The following is a 22,848-nucleotide window of genomic DNA, read 5'->3' on the forward strand; positions in this document are numbered from 1 at the left end:
ATTTACATGCTTTGTACCAAACTCTGCTGTCCTATATGAGCCGATTAGAATTGTGGCCTGATGGCACTAACGTCTCTCTTAATATCAGAAAAAGCGCCGTCCCAATGTTCCCCCAAAGCGTTTTTGTGCAAATTTCGGTTTTTCATCCAAAAGAATGTATTCCACAGGTAAATTTACTTAAGCATTAGCGTGTAATGTAAACTGAAAAGCTTAAATAGAGCCCACATATAGTGCATACTCCCACAAAGGTAAAATGCGCGGTAGTAATGAATGCTGCATATACCTAGCAGCAACCGACCACGGTTGCGTTGGCACGACCTCATTACGATATATTGCATCTATGTTCGCCCGATAATATAATTCGACTGCGTTTTCTTTTCTGGCGCACCTGTACAGTAAATTCGGCCTCTGGTTCTGTTAGGACGAGAGGCATTACGTTTATGTCTTAGGCTTCCAAAATTTGTCGCTAATAATAACAAGAAGCACGCCTGCCTTCTCCTTTCATGCGATTTTATATCCAGACAGTACAACTTTTCTAAATATATACGCGTCACCGCACAGATCTCAATATATTTTCATTACTGAATCGGCCTCAGTTATTAACTATCAATAATATTGCTCACGTTGCCCTCACATTTTCATACAAACACAATTAAACCCACGAAATGTTCACCCATGCGAGGTGGTCTTACTTAAATCCCTCTGTTCCAGTCGCTAAAATTGAATTTGATGTTATTTTTCCAAACAATACTAAACATTTTCCCTATCAATAGCTGAATAGTAGTTTAGAAGGCAACATTACACACCTGGATACAAAGACCGTTATAACAACTGATGCTTCCGTCTCTGAAGAAAAGGCAGGTGTCGGCATTGTATCATAACATCCAAATTGGGCGATTTCCATTCAAGTGCCTGATTTCACGTCTATCTTTCAGGCGGAACTATTGGCCAATCTCTTAGCTTTGCGCAAACTGCCATCAGTTTTGTTTTCAGCCGTAATCTTAACTGATTGCCTGTCTGTCTGTTCTTTACTAGCCACATCAAAACTGTTCCATTCATCATAAACTTTATATTTTCGTCTCTCAAGATATTTACGTCTCGTTCGTTTAGTGTGATTGCCAGGCCACAAGCTTCTAACCATAAACGAATATGCAGATGCACTAGCAGTAGCCTGCCACGATGGGCCTATACTCCCCATTTTACCTACGTAATATTTCGTAACTGTGGCACGATTCAGAAAACATACTACTGCAACAAACTTCGCGCAATTGTCGTTGGCAGTTGGCGCTTCTTAATTTTATTTCGAATAACAAATGGTGCTCCACTTAAAAATTTGTAGTGACGATTCCGAGACCACACTGACGAGTCCCCCACGGGACTTTTGCCTCAACAGACTTGGGCTGGCTATATCGCCTTTGTGCCCTTTATGCAATCAAAGTGAACCCCTGCAACACATCTTTTTGACATGCCGCCATTGCATTATTCAACCGAGAATATTTTTACACAACGATTCCAAAAGCTTGGCTTCAATTTGACTCTTCCTGTAACTCTTGCCTTTGCATCTACCATACTAGGTTAGAGCCAGAGGAACGTATGTGAATCCCTCTGCATTGTTCTGCGTGCGACAAAAAGAATTGCATGCCAGAATTCTTAACACTTATTTTGCTAATAAAATTCTGTTTTATTGTATACTTAGATAATTGATTATTCATATCCGTAACAGTCGACACTTTATATGCCATTTCCAAAATACTTATTTCTTGTCATCCAAACTTATTAGAAAAATACGGTAATAATTTCTACACCGCCCGATTCATGGCCAATCCCACGGAGTGCGTTGCGTCATTTCACTAACGAACAAGAACCAGAACAAGAATGTAGAGATGAGCAGGCAGAGAGTGACATCCACGGTAGCTTGAGTGTATTTCGGAGACTTAATGACGACTACTTTGCAGGAGACGTAGAGACACAGACGATGGTGTCCAGGGTGCCTGAGTATCCATGAGACGAGTTTCCCGTTACGCGTTGCTGCAGGCACTAACCTTGGTGCTGATAAATTATTAAGCATCTTCAGGCAGCCTCTCGGTGAATCTTCAGGCAGCCTGGGCCAATCAAACGCCTCGAGCAACGGGCCTAACTTTAGACCACTGAACACGAAATATCGTTTAACCAGTGCTTTTGTCCTCTCTGCATGCCGCGATACTACCCCACGCCGGCTCCCTGCATCTGCACGATTGCCCCATGACAGGGTTAAGCCCTTCAATCTCATCTAAAGTACTGCCCACCTCCGGCGCTATGTTCTTTACCGTGACACTATTTTTGTTCTGCAAGTTGTTTACTTCCTTCTCTACTTTAAGGCGCAATATATTCTTGTGTTTAGTAAATACAGATAGGTGAATCGCAAAGGGCTCTATCTTTGTGTATAAAAGGCCCCTAAATTCGCAATGACGCTTTGCGTACTTATAATGCGGAAAGACCGAAACACGTACTTTTGTAAAGCATTATAATAAGGCGTTCAGATGAAGCTGAAGATTGCCGGGACCCTCTAAGTTGGAACCATTCCTTCTCCTCGCTACCTGTAGCTTTACATTTTGAGAATATCGGGGTCATAAGAGTGGCTTGTTGGACTAATTGGTACATGTTTCTACCGGCAGAATGCCATCAAACTTGAAGAAGGGGAAAAACAACAAGCAGACATACACAAAGCGACAGGAAGTTAGCTGGAAGTGTATCGGCATCAATGCAGTTGCTTTCGGAGGGGCACACTATGTCTCAGGTAGTCTTTTTTTTCTATGAATGAGGTTGAACCGAACCAACTAATTCAAGCTCGAAATCTCTACCGCTATATATTAAACGTAATTGGCATGGCTGGAAGCCAATGCAATACTTAAGACAGCAAGTGTGTATGGACGTACTCGTTCCATAGCTATGCAGGAACTTCGACATTGTTGAATGTCCATTTTTTCAACATAATGGGCGCCTAATGTCGGTATTGAGTACAAACGTGTCAATTTATTCACTGCAGGTTCGCCAGCCAACCAAATGACACAACAACATTTGACAGCGCCTTCATAAGAACTAAGAAATATAATTTAATAACAAGCACGAAACTAGCGCGTCATATTTTCTTGTTTTTCGTGTCTCGTATCTAATTATAACATGGCTAACCATAAAGAAGGGCATTCAACACTTTTTTAAGAAATGCTCCTTAAAGTAGGATATAATGGAAACAGATATTACGTCCGTAATTTGATTGCATATGAGTGAGCACCAGTAAATGCTGCCACCTTAATTCTTCGGCCATATTCATTAAAAACGCATAAATATTATAGCCCTCAAAGCATTGTTTCGGTAAAAGGGCATGCAAGGGAGCGATAACCCTGGAAGTAGGCGCCCAAAGAGGATGCACTTCTACGAAGGTAAGTTGTTTTATTCAGAAAATTTAGGCAGCCAAGCCCTATGTAAAATTTCCGCTTTACTAAAAAGCAATATATAGCCGTGTAGTACCTAATCAAGCCTTCTAAAGCATATAATAAAACATTACAATTTGATACGTTAGCGAGTTATTAGTTTAGCGAACTGGAATGATTTGCGCTAGTTTTTAAATGTTGCTGCAAACTTTCCCTACTAATTGGGTTCACATTTATATGCATGTTGTCAACAGAAATTTGAACTACATCGTAATATATTTGGTTCTTACCTTGTTCTTCTGTTGCCAAAATAAAACAAATTTTGTCAGCGTACAAAACATTGTACCATCCAGATATTTTATTGTCTACCTGTCCAGTCCCTGCAACGTGTAGAAAGGCGAGCTCAGGTTAAATGTGCGGAAATTCTCGTATCGCCAACGGCAATACAATTGCTTTGTTGTGTGGGGCTGCTGTATTTCTAGTTGTGTTTAATTTAGTTGTGTTTACTATTTCAATATATACTGAGACATAACGTTGTCCTAGCGTTTTTCCCAGCGTTGTCGAGCTTAAAGTCATTGCGACATGATTTATGACGTTTATATATATTACACATATTTCCTACTTTATTGACATCATGGGACACTAAGAATCACATTCATCAACTCCGCTTTTTCATCTGACCTATGCATGATTTATCTGCCAATAAAGAAAAAAATTTACAATATATCTGATGTTATTGTAATGCGAACTATACTGGAGATTTAGCACATCTACCTTAGCGCCATTTCATGAGGTTCATCCTTTGCGGGTGCTATGTACAACAATTGTGTAACCTAACATTCCTTAACTGACTGCTGTGAATGTGGTCCTTTATGTGGCAGTTCGGGCCACACTAATGGCGAAAATTTTTTATCTTTGATTTCGCTTTCTGAGGCATTCATAACCGTATATTATTTTAACATTTTAAGTTTCTATTCTCGCAAATATATGCCGACACAGACTTGCTGGTTCCGCAACAGTACAACATAGAGTTGATGTCTAGGACACAAGGCACTGCGGTTTTCCGCCATTACGCGCTGTGCCAAAAGCGTTTTTTTTTCAGTCTAGGGTATCGGCATGAAAAAATTCTGTAAACTTTGATGATCTAGAGCAAAGGCAGTGTGAGTGTGTTTTCTTGCGACAGATATTGCGACAGCTCTTTTTGGCTTGGCAGTCTGGTGCAATTTGCCACTCCGGCGTACCATTCTATTTCCAACTACCGCTAGTAGTGGTCATGATTCCATGACAGGCTCATATTATGCGACTATTATCCAGAAATAGCTTGCATAGCTTGTTAATAGGAAAAGCTTTTTCGCTGCAATGTGTACTAATATTGTGTAAAAATTAATGCCCTTCTAAAGACTACGTTTCATATTACAGGTCGCTGTGCAAGAAGGTTGCAGCACTTGTTGTTATCTTAGCGGTCGTTTTCATTGCTGTAGCGAAAATTTTGGGTACGCAACCACAAGGGGGCATTTTCAAAGCTCTGCTTAAAGACAACAATGCAGCCCGTTTCATATCAACAACAATCGGAGGTATAATATGCCTTCTTATGTAATATTGTATGTCACTCATAAAAATTATTGCGGGAACAATAGTTCGGGTGTAGGGATACTTTTCTGTTTGCATTGGAATGCGTTTTCGAAGTTGTGGCAGAAATATGGTATTACTGTCGCCGTAAATTCAATTGCTTACCATGCTGTAAAAACCGCGGGAAGGTCCAAGTTCTTAGGAAAGAAACATTGCCATCGTTTTCCAGCATGGAGTTACATTTGCCAAAGGTAGACGAATACAAATATTTTACCGCACTGTACTTCACTAATATTTTTCTGATTTTAGATGTTACAGAATTTGATACTCAGTGATATTTCGATAACATGCGTTCTTGTTTAGGTCAGCTTAGGTGATTTAGCACTTTGCTGGTTGCGTCAGACTTTTAATGTGGCCTTCATAGTTAAGTTAGAGGTCATTAGTTACCTAAATATTATCCAGATTATCTTGTTCGATGATGTTCCCTACTTTAGACAGCGGAACAGATCCTTCCGCCTTTGTATTTACTGTAATATGTTTAGTCTGGACATTGCTAATCATTTTTCGCAATTCAAAATTAAACAATCCATAGCAGTTTCCATGCCATGTTCACTAGATTTACAGCCTTGTAATTCTACATTCTGCGCAATGCCATAATTCCAAGATAGCCTGTACCCTCCACCTCCTATTTTACTGGTGATTGATCTGTTTTCCCCATGATTGTAAGAAGGGAATATATAAAAATACTTCCTTTATTTTATTTACAGTGACTGCTTGCAAAAGTTGCGGTTGAAGTTTACATTTACAGTTACCGGGCATACTGACAATGTTTTACTTGTATTAATCTATCTCTTTATTGCACAGTGTCGTCACACAGCAAATATATTAATGTAGGAGCAGTGCAGTATCAGAAAAGCACGAAAAAGCTAAGACAGCAGAGTGGTGAGCTCTTACCCAGGTATGCATATATGTTAATTATCCTCTTTCTTGTCTTCGGTAATTCAAAGAAAGAATTTCTGAAATAAAGAACACCTTAGAATACAAGGCACCTTTGTGCGACTGGCTGCAATTCAACGACAACGATTGTGAAGAGGTAAGGGGCGCTAATTTCTCCAACGCTTTAGGGAGAACTACTCGGTGTCTTGGAGAAAGATAGGGGAAAGGTTGTGCTAGTTTATCGTGACTTATAATTCCACAAGCCACTCGTTTGAAAGAGGAACCCATTGTTAGGAGTGGTACATTTCTTATAAAGCCTTACGAATTTGAGTTTGTCCATATTCAGCCGTAGTTGCCGGCGATTTTTATACCTCCGTGGATTTTAGCGCGGCAATATTTCCAAAAATTAACCTCATCAAAATAAGGAAAGACATTTTGCTACAGTAATGCATAAAATAAATGAACAGTAACTCCAGTCATTTCAATCCCTCCTGAACGATCCGGTCACGTTGGACTAAATATGCACTGTAGTAATAAAGCACACGTTGTAGTTAATCAGGAGAATGTGTTAAGCAACACGCTAAACCCAAGTTAAGAGTAATTTAAATAACTGCAGAACGCCAGCATCGTGCACTTTATCTAGGAGGTTGTCAATGCTAGAACTACCTTTGCACCACGTCACTTGTGATTGTCTTCCATTTTTCGTTTTTCAGTCCGGCGGCAAGAGCCATAGGTTTATGCTAGTAGTCGCAATGCAGTTGTGGTCGTTCCATAGCTGTCAATCTAGCTTCGTGATCTGATTCTCCTCATGTCCTAGTCGTCAAGCCTTCGACTGATACCCAGTCGCGAAACCAATCTAATACCTTTGGCTACTAAGTATACGGTCGTGGTCTAGATGCCTGCCTGGTCTTTGGGCAGTCGTTATTCAAGCTGTGTCAAACAACTGTTGTTATGCGTCTTCGTTATGCCCACAGTCTTCATGTATTCATTGTTGTAACGCTGTCGCCGTGCCGTCGTGGTCGTTCAATGAACGTCATCCCACCTTCATTATTCATAATCTCACTGTCGTCATACCGTCATCGTCACGCCTTCTACTAAAACAATAGCATGTCAAATAATAGTTTGGGTCATTAGGTACGCGGTCATGGTCGTGGTGCCATTGTGGTCGCTGCATCTTCGTTACTGCAGATTTAACGCCAGACTACCATCGTGTCGTCATCGTCAGGTTGTCTTAGTCATACTTCCTTCATGATTTCGTTGTCACAACAACATTGTGATTAGTGAACTGCCGTCATTGAAGCTTCATGATCTGTCTCGTCATACGGTGGTCGCCATGACTTCTACATGTACCAAGGGGCTCAAGAACTCCAAATGCTTGGGAAACTGGATGTGTGCTTTTGGTGGTGACACCATCGCGGTCGTTGCGTCTTAGTATTTCCGGCTTTGTCAGCCGTCACTCGTCACCGCATACTGTCGGCATTCAACGCAATGATGCCACCGTTGTCATGCCGTTGCTATAATGCCCCCGCTAGCAGACCACCATCATCCTGCCGTCATGTTTCTGCCATCGTCGTCAGTCCAGCTTCCTCCTTCCACTGCGTCATGCTTTCGTTGTCACGCCATCGTCGCCGTACAGACTTCATGATACAGTGGCCATCACGCCATTGTCACTATACACTCGTAGTCCTTCCCTTGTCCTCATCCTGTTGTCATATAATCGTCGTCATTGCGTCACCGACCTGTATTCCTTATCATACTATCGTTGTGATGATGCCGTGGTCGTATGCGGCAGTGGGTATGTGCCGGTCCTTAATAAAAAAACAACAACAATGAAAAGCTTATCAGATCCTGGACCACATTGAACCCGAGTCATATAGACTCGGATAATCTTGTCTGAATATGGACTAACTGTTCCAAGAGCGGACTTTGCCATCGCGCCGCTCGAGAGCCAGTCATGGTAAGAGGCGAGTGCAAGTTAAGAAACCCGGCAGCATACATGCCTCATAAGGCGCCTCTTCGGAGGCAGTATGGCCTGCCACTGCATTGATTTAGTGCCAATTGCCACAACGTCGGCATTTATCATTGCATTGGTTCCGTCGGATTTTATGAGCACGACAAAAGCCCTACGAGAAGAATGTATTATTTTACAAGATAACCTACTAAATAACGCAGTATACTTCATCATATACGGCGAGTGCCTCATGACAACTGTGATCAATAGCAGACCGTTGATTTCTTTCGTCCAATGTGTTCGACATCTAATAATAGAGGTTTGGATCAAGTTACGTTCGGCATCCAATACATGTGCTGCAATTGGGCTTTTCGTTGTAGTGTCGCAGTGACTTCACAGCTTTTGCGAAGACACTGCGTCGTTCTCACTACAGCGCAATGAAACTGAAAATCTTTATGGAAAGGGAATAAGGGCAGATAATTTTTATCGTCTGTCATTCTTTGACCATTTTCTGCAACGACAGCTATTAATACCTTCTACAAGACGAAGACAAGTAGTTGTAAAAAATTCGCCCCCATTGATATCTGTGATGCTCCACTGCTGCACACTTCAATCCTAAATATTATTGCGAAGCTGTGCTTGTGAATTGATTTAGGATAATTCTTAGCAGGGGAAAAAATATTTTCTTCTCCAGCAGAAGGAAAGCTGAACGCACCCAGCGCCTGTACGAGTTTCCGAGCCTCTTCTAAGAGGCGGGTGGAATAGATTACATTATGTTAGATCCAATCGATTATGAGGAGCCGTTATATTGCGCTGAATTATAGAAAAACAGTCTTGTTTAGTAAATACGGGGGGGTATTATTGAGTCAAACTGTACGTTGCAGCTTGAAAAAACTCCGGCCCCAGTACAGTCCATCAGCGAGCGCGGTCAAGCTTTCGCCCACAGACATGATCAATATGTGATTGAGATAAACAAGCCAGATCTCAAAATATTATCTCAGGCTTTCATGTACGGTTCAAACATTCACTTCTTTCCAAGGGAGGCAATTATGGACATTCGGTATCTAGAGAATCTGGAGCATTTCACATGCAACATAAAATCGACAGAGTTTATTTAAAGTGAACCACATTCCCTCACATTATGGTCGTAAATGAGAATCACTCATATTTTATTATTCACTAGTATGTACGTATAACCTGTTGATACTAGCTTTGCAGTTTACATGCAGGAGTAATCACAAAAAGAATGTTGGAATGTCTAGCCAAAGCACGTCATTTCCGCCTTTCCTACATGACTTGTTCTCATAATAAAATAATTACAAAATAACTAACAATTTAAGAATACATAAGGCATAACGTGATTCGTTTCCGCGACTTGATAAGCTGAACAGTGGTTAGAATACACAGTAATTGAGAATATGAAGTATGCGAGAAAGATGAAGTTTAGTACTTACCGATATAGTCTATGTCCATGTGTCTGCGAGGCCTGGAAATATCCCAAATATTGTTGACGAAGTTATGGCACAGCTAGACTTTCTCACTACCCGAACCGTTACAGAATGTTGTCAATGGGTGACAGACACCGTGTACCTGGGCGGTTCAGACGACTAAGGTTTCAAGCTCTCCCGTGCAGCTGAGGGCTCAGTGATGATGTGTAGTGCTTTATGGCGGAAGGGCCAGTATTGGCCAAAGAGCGGCTTGATCATGATGGTGATGATGATGCTCATCATCATCATCAGCAGCAGCAGCAGCAGCATCCTATTTTATGTCCACTGCAGGACGAAGGCCTCTACATGCGATCTCCAATTGCCCCTGTACGGCGTCAACCTATCGCAACTACTGCATCCGAATTTCTTAATTTCATCACCCCACCTCATCTTCTGCCGACCCCGACTGCGCTTCCCTTCACTTTAGGTATCTTCAAGTGGTGTTACTGCCACTTTTCGCCTAAGGGACGCCCAACTGTCGTTGAAAATAAAGATTTGATCGATCGATCGATCGATTGATTGATTGATTGATTGATTGATTGATTCATTGATTGATTGATTGATTGATTGATTGATTGATTCATTGATTGATTGATTGATTGATTGAAGTAGACTGGCGACGGTGGTACGAGCCTGTGTAGGACTAGAGAGGGCTCATTCAGGGACTCTCAGGTGGGAAATGGCATTCAAGTGTCGAAGACAACCGAATAAGGGCGAGTAACTTTGTTTTTAGACAATTTGTCTTGCACAGCCTACCGTTTGTCTACTACATTAGAAGCAACAGAGCTACTCGTTTTAGCAGAAGGATATTATTTCACTCTCACTTTTTTACCTACCGCTCTGGCATGCGTTATCAATTTGTTGTCTTTCTTAAGTACGCCAGTCAATAAAAATTTTCTATTGCAGCTAGTCCACAATTAAAAAAGCAGAAATCTGCGAGCATATTCGAGTATGGCGCATATAGTGATGACGTCGAATCGGCGATGAGTATAGTGAAAAAAAAAACACTATACTAATGGGCGACTTTAGTGCCAAGGTAGGCAAGAGGCAGGCTGGAGACAAGGCAGTGGGGGAATATGGCATAGGCACTAGGAATAGCAGGGGAGAGTTATTACTACAGCTTGCGGAACAGAACAATATGCAGATAATGAATACCTTCTTCCGCAAGCGGAATAGCTGAAAGTGGACGTGGAGAAGCCCGAACGGCGGGACTAGAAATGAAATAGACTTCATGCTCTGCGCTAACCCTGGCATCATACCAGATGTGGACGTGCTCAGCAAGGTGCGCTGCAATGACCATAGGATGGTAAGAACTCGAATTATCCTAGACCTGAGGAGGGAACGGAAGAAACTGGTACATAAGAAGCCGATCATTGAGTTAGCCGTAAGAGGAAAAATAGAGGAATTCCAGATCAAGCTACACAACAGGTATTCGGCTTTAACTCAGGAAGAGGACCTTAGTATTGAAGCAATGAACGACAATCTTGTGGGCATCATTTAGGATTGTGCAGTGGTAGTCAGTGGTAACTCCTTTAGGCAGGATACCAGTAAACTATAGCAGGAGACTAAAGATCTGATCAAGAAACGCTAATGTATGAAAGTATCTAACTCTACAGCTAGAACAGAACTAGCAGAACTTTCGAAGTTAATCAACAAGCGTAAGACAGCTGACATAAGTAAGTATAATATGGATAGAATTGAACATGCCCTCAGGAACGAAAGAAGCCCAAAAGCAGTGAAGAAGAAACTAGGAATTGTCAGATGTATGCGTTAAGAGACCGGCAATATCATTACTAATATGGATGAGATAGTTCGAGTGGCTGAGGTGTTCTATAGAGATTTATACAGTACCAGTAGCCCCCACGACGATAATGGAGGAGAAAATAGTCTAGAGGAAATAGAACTCCCACAGGTAACGCCGGAAGAAGTAAAGAAAGCCTCGGGAGATATGGAAAGGGGGAAGGCAGCTGGGGAGAATCGGGTAACAGCAGATTTGTTGAAGGATGGTGGCCAGATTGTTCTAGAGAAACTGGTCACCCTGTATACGCAATGCCTCATGACCTCGAGCATACCGGAATTTTGGAAGAACGCTAGCATAATCCTTATCTATAAGAAAGGGGATGCCAAAGACTTGAAAAATTATAGATCGACCAGCTTACTGTCAGTTGTCTGGAAACTATTTACTAAGGTAATCGCAAATAGAATCAGGAGCACCTTAGACTTCTGTCAAGCAAAGGACCAAGCAGGATTCCATAATGGCTACTCAACAATAGACCATATTCACACTATCGATCAGGTGATAGAGAAATGTGCGGAATATAACCAGCCCTTATATATAGCTTTCATTGATTACGAGAAAGTGTTTGATTCTGTCGAAATCTCACCAGTCATGGAGGCATTACGCAATGTGGGTTTAGACGAGCCGTATGCAAAAATACTGACAGATATCTATAGCGGCTCCACAGCCACCGTAGTCTTCCATAAAGAGAGCAACAAAATTCCAATAAAGAAATGCGTCAGGCAGGGAGATACGATCTCTCCAATGCTATTCACAGCGTGTTTACAGGGGGTATTCAGAGACCTGGATTGGGAAGAATTGGGGATAAAAGTTAATGGAGAATACCTTAGCAACTTGCGATTCGCTGATGATATTGCCTTGCTTAGTAACACAGGGGACCAGTTGCAATGCATGCTCACTGACCTGGAGAGGCAAAACAGAAGAGTGGGTCTGAAAATTAATCTGCAGAAAACTAAAGTAATGTTTAACAATCTCGGAAGAGAACAGCAATTTACAATAGGTAGCGAGGCACTGGAAGTAGTAAGGGAATACATCTCCTTAGGGCAGGTAGTGACCGCTGATCCGCATCATGAGACCGAAATAATCAGAAGAATAAGAATGGGCTGGGGTGCGTTTGGCAGGCATTGTCAGATCATGAACAGCAGGTTGCCATTATCCCTCAAGAGAAAAGTGCACAATAGCTGTGTCTTACCAGTACTCACCTAGGCGGCAGAAACCTGGAGGCTTACGAAAAGGGTTCAACTCAAATTGAGGACGACGCAGCGAGCTATGGAAAAAAGAATGATGGGTGTAACGCTAAGGGAAAAGAAAAGAGCAGATTGGGTGAGGGAACAAACGCGAGTTAACGGCATCTTATTTGAAATCAAGAAAATGAAATGGGCATGGGCAGGACATTCAATGAGGAGGGAAGATATCCGATGATCATTAAGGGTTACGGACTGGATTCCAAGGGACGGGAAGCGTAGCAGGGGGCGGCAGAGAGTTAGCTGTGCGGATGAGATTAAGAAATTTGCAGGGACGACATGGCACAATTAGCAAATGTCCGGGGTTGTTCGAGTAGTATGGGACAGGCCTTTGCCCTGCAGTGGGCGTAACCAGGCTTTGATGATGATGATGATGAGCAGCGCAATTTTACCATATTTCATTCGGATGAAATAAATACACAGTGAACAAATCGACATACACAATACATCTGTTTACGGTTAATCTTACGACAAACTGTTTTAAAGACGACCATTCTAATTAAAACAAATGTTACCCTGGCGAACTGACGTAGCAAGCTAAAAATATATATGTTCTTCAAGGCACATGGTCAGTCAGACTGTTTGTGAGGAATCAGGAAAATAGCAAACCAACGCACTTGACATTCTTAAAACTTTTGTGAACGATTGGGTCTTATTTTAACACAACATTTTGAAGCAAACTATTGCTTAACCGTAAATGTTATTCCTTATAGCCTCAATGGGCCCCAATCAGACGATAAATGAGAAATTGTAACCCAAGAATCTAAAACATTCATTGTGTATATAAGATAGAATAGCGTGATCTTTAACAGATAATCCGATGAAAGCCGAAGATAAGTTTCTAAGGAGTATTGTGTCGCACTTCGAGGCGGAGAAATGTCCTCGGATGATAGAAATTATCGACCTATTGCAACAAACAACGTCAATGACAGATTTGAAACACAAAAATATGAGTTCCAAGAGTAAGCACGTGAAGCTCAAGCAGCCTCAAGGATTCCACCATTGTTCTGTAAAATTGAATGTCAATTAGAAAAAATAAAACAGCAGTGCTCTAAATGGCGACTTTCAAGAGTCAAATCACTTCGATACGAAAAAAAGGACCCTTACATGTGGCTTGGTGCAGTAATTTTTTCTTCATAGTTTCATACATTCAGAGAGGTGATAGAAACTTCTACACCAGTGTGTAGATTTCACAGTGTTTCTACCAGCCGCTGCTGCCATATCCTTAACACTTGCTTATGGCTGACAAGAGTGATTGCATATTATGTTCGAGCCTTTTATTTTGATGATAAATAGATACTATCACTCCGAGCCACATCAAAATAATCTGAAATCCCTGAGTGCCAACATAAACATAGAAGGCTTGCTGTAACTAGTTAGCTAGTTTCAGTTTAGTTTCCTAGGAAGTAACTGTCATGACGTCCCGAATAAGGTAGTCACATGGGAGCCGGACATCGCTGCATTTTGACAAACAACCTCGATGCTGCACTATTCTGCTACGTCGGGGCTCATAATAGTAGCTCCATAATTTATAGGCGACCGAGCTACCCAAATTGAGTGATAAGGCGTCACGGTGTCGTTTTCGCACGTGACCACCTTCTACATTAAGTCATAATAGTGTCTCCTTAAAGGAAACTAAACCACAACTTAACGTAGAAAAACCGCTGGGATAAATATTTATGGTATTCTAAAGCATGGCGGTTTTTAAGAGTATCTATTCTACAATTTTCATTTACCGGCAAAAGGAAGAGTCAAGAATTTATTTTCAGTAGGCCATCACTTTCTCGTTACCGCAGAAGAATAACCAATTTGCTGTTACCGAAAGCGTTTTTTTTTGCCGAAAATTGTTATACGTGTTCCAACCTACTATATAATAAATTGTAATATGTGAAATTTTAATTTAAAAGGTGGTGCTAAGAATGCAACATTGTGCAAGCACTTATTTGCCAAATGATGACAATATGCTTAAAATATCAGGAGGAAGGGGACATGTTATATTATTGAGAGTGGAACTTATTTTTTCAATCTTGAAATATACACAAACTGCTACTACTTAATTTGTGTCCTGTATAATATGTCTTCTATACTTTGCGGCCTGTGCCTAGCCGCATTCGCGGCTTTGTCACTAGGCAACGCCAGGACATGCAGTCATGTTCAAACTTATAAGTGGAGCAGAAGACGTTCGTTGTGTTCTATGCTTCGTTTTCCTTATAGTGGCTCTTTCAGTTTCCTATGTTGTCCATTCTCTTCCCTAGATGGCAAACAGGGTATAGGCTTGATAAGGGGACGTGACCTTGTGGACATTCCTCATACTGACATTCTTGCTTTATCAGCACTTCTTTTCAAGCTAGCTTGTCAAATTAGATAATTCTAGGAATTCTGCGACATTTTGTTTCTCTTTTCGATGGTGCTAGGACAGGACGGAAAAATACTGACTCGCCATACCCGCCCTGCGAAAGTGCATGTGCAGTAAAGCTGTTGAAAACTACAACTGCAACTGTTGAGGGGGGGGGAGCAATGCTTTATTAATGTAATAAGAGATAATATAATGTAATAATGTAATAATGTAATAATATAATGTAATATAGAGATACGTAGCTTCGAGTAATGGTAGCAATGGGAAAAATGATAATTTTAGCAGCACGCCACCGCTGGTCGTACTTTCATTTCTTTTCCCTTTGCTACTGCTTGTATTCACGCCGCTCTTCGGCAGCACTAAGTATTGGGAGCCTACCAATAGCTGCACTGAAACAGCAATGAAATGAGCGGCTAGGCTGGTTCAATTATATATGAAAGGCTCAATGACGTCACTCCCCACGTCGCAAGCTGCCATTGCCTTGGCACCATGCACAGCAGTAATTTTTACCGGGAAATGCATTTGTGGAGCGCTTCGCTAGAATCGTTGAAGCTTTTCTTTTTTTTTTCGTGAGCATGATGCAGCGAAACATCCCGACTAACTACATGCTAGCAGCTTCATTGTGAAAGTCCGCGGACACGTAAGCAGCGAAGGACTGTGAATGCAAAAGCATTCATGTCGAATTGAGCGCCGTTCAACGATCTTACGAGGTATGCACTGTTAGTAATGTTTTCAAGTTTTGCTACGGCGTATGACATCGAGTTTCGCGAATAAATTGGGGCGGGTTATTTGCCTTGTACAGTTTCTAAGTTAGCACGTAGACCGAAATGATTTGGACGATATTTCTGAGATATGAAGGATGTCGCATGCCACCGGCTTTCCGCACGACAAGGGACCGAGGAAGCACCAGCGGCCACCAAGGCCGCCAGGCGCGCGCATCAGCTAAACCCAGTGGGGGTGAGAGAGAGTGATACGGGCTGCATACCGCATGCCGAGGGCGTGGCTACGGCACCGGCGCGTCACCGGACTGGCTCGCCGACGACAACGAGTCTGGCCTCGCGGAGTCGCGTCACCGTGTCTGCTCCGACGAAGCGCGCGCCTTACGCGGCGCCGAAGCCAGTGGCAATCTAGGCGCGGTTTCTTTGCTGCAGACGCCGGCTTTCCCGCTCAATGGGCCATTTGACAGTTTCTTATCAAAAATCATCTCACTCACCAACGTGCATGTTCTCTGAGGACAGTGTGTGTGCGAATCATCTAATCGGTGGTATCTACGGCCAATATGGCAGCAACCTATTTTGTCACTTCGTGTGGCCTTCTGGGGATCTTCAAGATCTATATGGTCCATTTCTTTTCGTTATTGGACGCGAACATGCCTCATTCCTGTATGCATCGAGTTCATCATGTTCACACTAAGCCATTGTTCTAATTGCATGTAGAGGGTCGTATCCTCCTTAAGAGGAAGCTTTAGCTCGAGTGCTCCTATCTAAATACATGTAAAAGGAGAATTCGTTTTTCTCGGCAACCACTGCACCAAATTTGACGAGGTTTGTTGCACTTAAAAGACAAAATTAACATCTAGTGACTGTTGGTTTCGAATTTTGAGTTAGGTCGTCAATTTTTTATTAAAAATTGACAAAAATCGTAAATTGTCAAAAAACGAAACTATCAAGTTTACAACTCTGTAACTCAACCACTAAATATGATAATACAATTCTGTGAATTGCATCTAATAGTACATCTAAAGCGGACCAAATTGATATGTTACACATGAATATAAAAAAAATTATTCGTAGGAAAATACAACTTTTTCAAAACCGTTGTAACCAACGTAACGAATTCACGTAAGATGCAAAATGACATATTGAATTTGTCCGCTTTAAATGATCTAATGGATGCCGTTTACAGAACCGCAATATCAGTTCTTGATGTAGAGCTATGAATTTGTAAACTTCGTACTTCTATTTTTTTCAAACGGTTAAATATTTGAAAATCGTTTTAAGAAAATTTACGTCCTAAATGGAAATTCCGCTTCCAACAGTCACTAGAATTTAACTTTATCTTTCAAATGCAACAAATTTCATCAAAATCGGTCCAGGGGTTATCTCAGAAAAACGTTTTTGCGTTTTACATGTATTTGAATAGGCCGCGTCGGAGTTGGGCCCGAGCTAAAGCTTCCTCTTAATTCACCTAATTTCTCCCACGGTACGCTTCTCTTTCTAATGAAAAATGCGTTAACATTGCTGGAAAGCAACAAGCAATCTTGCGAGTTGTTCCGCAATCAAGTGTCCTACGAAACGTTATTTGTACAAAAGTGATTCATATCGATCATGTATAACTGATCAAAATACGGCGTGCAAACCTTGCAGACGGCGTCAAAAAACTAATTCAGGTGGTCTTCGTGTCTCAAGCTTCCCAGTAATATAAAATTGACCAGTTTACCTACCTCTATCACCTGGTAGCATTTAGTGTTTATAACTCCACTTTGACATGTTGCCTTGTAAGTACTGCGTTTTAGCTGATCGGGATTTTGATTTTATAGTGCGTTTGTCAAACGTCGCGTTGTTATTCGTAAAATATTATTTTTTTTAAATATGTGCCTTCACAGGCAAGGATACTTCACAGGTTGTGTCAAGGGCTGCTGCAGCTGTGAGTTCTTCAGGATCCGCTAAGGTCAAGAACACGAGCAGGTAGAAAATGCGAGGCCCATATGAATGATACACCCGTAAATCGCAATATCCCAAGTGGAGTGACTTGGCCTGAGAAGCTGTAACGATGAGTGCACATCCTTTGTTCCAAACTCTGCATGTGGACTTTTGTCTTTGTACTCAGAGAACTTCTTTATCACATAATCACTTTAAGCAAAAGAAAATAATACCGTGGTCTAAATAACGCGCCAGTCACTCACATACAGTGCGTTGAAGTGTACACCACGCTGTATATGGAGCCAACACTTAATACGAAGCGATGAATATTTGAAAATAACCTGAGTGTACAGTGTTGGGACCTTAAACAACAAAAATACACTTCTCAAGTATGAAGCGCATGTTTTTATTCATACAGCATCCAAGCTAAACGAAGCCTTACCTACGAGCGATTATTTGACGTTCCACGTGCCTGAGCTCGAACGTCACCATCAGAACTTAAAATTTGACGACCCAAGAATGCCGGTAGAACATTGCTTCTTAGTGGGTCAAAAAAAAAGTCCGCAGCAGAAAAAAGCGTTTGCTACAGCCTTCTTCTTTTGCACGAGACGCTACAGACTTGATGCTGAATTGCCGATTTCCCGGTCACTTTCGGGGTGCCGTTTAGAACGTTGTCCAATTCCACAGTATATTAATATCACTGATTTTGTCAACTCTTATACAAAATAGCCCAATTTCACAAAGTCCAGTAAAGCACGAATGGTGTAAATCCTATACGTGAAATTAGTCTTATCAAAACAACCAAGCTAGATGGCGCAAATCTTGTAATGTGCAAAGCGGCTGCTAGATGAAAGAAAAAACAAGTTCACGTACTCACCTTTATATCTCTTTCGTAGTAGCTTAAATTGTGATGCATTTTACCAGCTGAATATCCAAGAGGGCGTGATCGTACACACATAGGATAATCAGTTCTTTCATATTTGCCGCGGCTTATCATGAGTTCACCTCTGCCCTGCAGAAGCTACATCGAGAATAAATATTTGTGTTACCACATATTTGACGTATGACCAACCCTCGGCCAAGCTGAAGTATCTCGCGCAAGCCTAAGGCTGCAATGTTTATGACACTACCGTACATTCTTTACTCGCCTAAGTCAATTTCTGTCACGTATTAGGTGTTTATATCACGTAGCTGTGCACATTATGGAAAGAAACAAAACTATTTGAATTGAGATCACGCATGGGCTGCCTGAATTGATGTAAGCTTGTAAGACATATTCATACAAATACCTTACAACAGCAAGTTTATCGGTTGTCTGAAATGGGAGAGCATAAATAATAAAATACATGAAATCTTTGAGGTAGGGCATATAATAGTGATAACACTCTCCCGTAGAAATAAATGTTTTTTTTTTACTTTTGCGACTCCTATGTGCGACAGTTTTTTATCCATTTTTGCGTTTAAAAACAGCAATTTCTGAGTGCGCGCATTTTTCGCGCTGCACAACGTCTAAGCTATGTGTTAAAAAGAAAATGAAACCCGTCGTTTTACACACCAGGCGCATACCTTTATTCCAGTACCCCATATCAGCGCCACACTTTGGTACATTGTTTAGACGTGCGCCATTAGTTACTCCAATTAAGGCGAAAACCTTAAGTGGCTCAAACCCTGATGATATTGAAATAAAGGGGTCGTACCGTCATGTACTTGGCCTTTACGTACAATACTATGGCAAGGACAGGCACACCCTACTTGTTCTCCGCCAACAAACCACCTAAGTAACGCACATCATAAATAGCATTACAAACCACCGACAAGGATCCCGAGAAGATGTACATGGAATCGTGCAATCCCTCCAAATTACCAGATGAATCCACCCCCGCCCCTATCATAACGTGACTCAGACCGAGAAGCACAATATGCACACCCGCACTATATGCACTATAGCCAGCACTGGGACTACCTCCACAAGCGTCCACGCAGCTCCTACTACGGCTCGGGATACACAGCACCATCCGAAAACTAGTCGAGGGTCACCTTAACAGCCAATTGCAACGTCTCCAACGAAGAATGCAGGGGCGCCTCATTCTATCCCGGCTAGGATATAAAACACCAAGAAAACCACAACCAAAAGACCGTACACATTTCGCGCTTAGTATTCGAAACAAAATTCACGTGTTTCCAGTTCCCTGGATTATGCACCCTCACCAACATAAAGGTCGTAGAAAGGCAAGAGCGCAAACCATGGCTTGACTCTTTGGCGATGACGCATCGAGCACATTGGTCCTATACATCGACGTGGCTAGGTACCCACAGAGACGTGCCCTGTGTCTAGTCGGACGGGGTAGTAGAGACACTCCGAGGGCTTCGGCCACGCTCAACTATGTGCAAAATGGCACGGCGGAAGAGGCTGATATCACCCTAGCCAACGTACACGCTTGAAATATACTGGCAGCGGATGGGCCCAACACAGTGGACACGGGTTAACAGATCACCTGCAGGACTATGACACAAGGGATGATGATAAGCACGCACAGCGCGTCCTTACATCATTGCACCCGACAGCGTTGTACAGGGTGCGTATCGTCTCGACATCTAGACACGCCTCTCTGTATGGCAATGAACGCGCTAATGCGGTATCCCGAAAGACCGCAAATTGGACGCCATTGGAAGAGCTGTCAAACCCAGACGACTCACCGACTGAACCACTGAACTACACTGAAACTCAATAACATTACAAAGATCGCAGCGAACCCCGCCACGTAATTAACTTAACGCAAATATATGGATGGTTTGATGAAGTGAATTGTTTTCAAATGTAGGTTAGCTTGCATAATGAATAACACACATGGGATATTTACATGTTACTCATTCTAGAAAGATGACAATTTGTGAGCAATGATTTGTTCAGAGACTGTCACTCGTCTAGTCCCAGTTGCGTCAATCGATGTCTTCTTCGACAAAACTTCAAATGTCTGCGGCGAGCACATTCATAAAAAAGGGTGCACATTATATATATATATATATATATATATATATATATTATCTCAAGGAAGTCCGACACGGCTGTGGACGACACGAAGGAAGCGGACAACAAGGCGCAACAGCGTAGGCTTAGCCAGTCAAACCAGGAACAGCGTGTAGCCCGAGCCCCACTTCAGTAGCGCTGGTGATCCGGCTGCGGAGCTCGGCACGGTGCACTTCTTCTTCCTTACCACTTCCCCCCTCGCTGAAGACGGAGCCGCGCAGGAGGCCTGAGGCGTCGTGAGGACGACGGGCTCGTGATACGGCTTCAGCCGATCTACATACACAATTTCGCGACCTCGGCGGCGCAGGTCCGTAGGGGGCGTCAGAGGTTCGATAACGTAGTTCACCGGAGAAGTTTAGCGTAGAATCCGGTAAGGTCCATGGTATCGGGATACAAACTTGGAGGAGACACCTTGTGTCGAAGCAGGAGGCACCCACAACCAAACAAGAGCGTCAGGCGAAAACTGGTGATGGGGGCGCCCGTCGTCATGACGAAATTTCTGTAGCGCTTGTTCTTGCGTTGTAAGGGAGCGAGCTAGTTGCCGACATTCTTCTGCATACCGGGCGGCTTCGGAAACCGGTGTACCCTCTGATAAGTCGGCACGGTAAGGGAGAATAGTGTCAATGGGAAATGGTGGTTCGCGGCCATATAGAAGAAAGAAGGGAGAAAAGCCCGTCGTTGACTGGGGTGCAGTGTTGTAGGCGTACGTGACATACGGAAGGATGAGGTCCCAGTTGGTGTGGTTGGGGGCGACATACATCGAAAGCATGTCGCCAAGAGTTCGGTTAAAGCGCTCTGTCAATCCGTTTGTTTGCGGATGATATGCGGTGGTACAGCGATGAATGACGCGGCATTCAGCAAGAAGTTCTTGAATGACATCGGCGAGAAAGACGGGACCTCGGTCGTTCAGGAGTTCGCGGGGAGCGCCGTGACCTAGAACAAAGCGGTGAAGCAGGAAGGAAGCAACGTCACGAGCCGTCGCGGCTGGCAGAGCGGCCGTTTCTGCAAACCTCGTGTGGTGGTCTACAGCTACAATGACCCAGCGATTGCCAGCAGGTGTGTATGGTAGAGGCCCGTAGATGTCTATCCCAACCCGGTCAAAGGGCCGCGAAGGGCATGGCAAAGGTTGCATTGGTCCAGAAGGGCGGCAAGGATCAGGCTTGCGGCGTTGACATTCTGTGCAAGAGCAAATGTACTTTTGCACTAATGTGTGCATACCACGCCAATAAAACCTATGACGTAGTCTGGTGTAGGTCTTGAAGGGTGCGTGTGCGCACTGAGGGTCGGCGTGGAAAGCGGCGCATACATCAGCGCGGAGCTGCCGAGGTATTAAAAGCAGCCATTTGCGGCTGTCGGAACTGTAGTTACCGCGATAGACAATTCCGTCACGGATGGCGAAGTGCGAAGCTTGTCGGCGTAACGCTCGGGATGGTGGGCGTGCAGGTGAATTAGAGATGTAATCTATGAAAGATGAAATCCAGGAGTCCTTGCGCTGCTCCAAAGCCATGTCGACAGAAGCGAATGGGAGAAGTGGGTCGTCTAGGACAGACACACTGACAATGTCGGCGTGGACAGGCAAGCGCGAAAGAGTATCGGCATCGGCGTGCTTCTTGCCTGAGCGGTAGACAACCCGGACATCGTATTCTTGGAGCCTCAGTGCCCACCGGGCTAGGCGGCCGCAGGGATCCTTGAGAGACGACAACCAGCATAGTGCGTGGTGATTGGTATCGACATCGAAGGACCGGCCGTACAGGTATGGGCGAAATTTTGTGACGGCCCACATAATCGCGAGACATTCTTTTTCCGTGACGGAATAGTTCGCTTCAGCTTTTCTCAGAGTACGGCTTGCGTAAGCAACAACATATTCTTGGCAGCCGGCCTTTCGCTGGGCGAGCACAGCGCCAAGACCAACACCGCTAGCATCCGTATGGATTTCCGTGGGAGCAGTTGGATCGAAATGGCGCAGTATCGGTGGTGTTGTGAGCAGGCGACGTAGCGTCGCGAAGGCATCATCGCAAGTCGGGGACCATGCGGAAAGATTGGGGTCTCCCCGAAGAAGCTCTGTCAGACGTGCCATAATCGAAGCGAAATTTTGAATAAAGCGGCGGAAGTACGAGCAGAGGCCAATGAAACTGCGCAAGTCTATTAGAGACGTTGGCTTCGGGAATTCTTTAACAGCACGGAGCTTAGCGGCATCAGGGAGAACGCCGTCCTTCGACACGACATGTCCGAGAATTGTCAGCTTGCGTGCCCCAAACTGACACTTTTTCAGATTTAGTTGGAGGCCAGCGTCACTGAGACAGCGTAAAACCTGCTCCAAGCGATGAAGCTGAGTAGTAAAATCTGGTGCGAACACTACTACATCATCCAAATAACACAAGCACGTGTTCCATTTGAGACCTCGAAGAATAGTGTCCATCATCCGCT

At 43.2% G+C, this 22,848-nt stretch overlaps 1 protein-coding gene across 8 annotated transcripts in view; it reads right to left on the reverse strand.

Moving 5' to 3' along the window:
• LOC142590577 (uncharacterized) overlaps positions 1–22,848 on the reverse strand; it is a 75,648-nt gene that overhangs the window by 10,871 nt on the left and 41,929 nt on the right. For 7 of the 8 annotated variants that reach the window (XR_012830191.1, XR_012830192.1, XR_012830193.1 and 4 more), the window contains 4 exons: positions 18,271–18,414; positions 9,321–9,352; positions 5,934–5,995; positions 3,701–3,790 (listed from right to left, as the gene is read on the reverse strand). Coding sequence is in view for 5 of the 8 variants with exons in the window: in XM_075702878.1 (XP_075558993.1) it covers positions 3,701–3,790; positions 5,934–5,995; positions 9,321–9,352; positions 18,271–18,414 (328 nt within the window). In the remaining 3 variants the exon portion in view is untranslated. The remainder of the gene's footprint in view (positions 1–3,700; positions 3,791–5,933; positions 5,996–9,320; positions 9,353–18,270; positions 18,415–22,848) is intronic. The other variant, XM_075702880.1, reaches the window with a different exon arrangement.

The sequence above is a fragment of the Dermacentor variabilis genome, chromosome 8 (genome assembly GCF_050947875.1).
Source record: "Dermacentor variabilis isolate Ectoservices chromosome 8, ASM5094787v1, whole genome shotgun sequence".
Lineage (NCBI taxonomy): Eukaryota > Metazoa > Arthropoda > Arachnida > Ixodida > Ixodidae > Dermacentor > Dermacentor variabilis.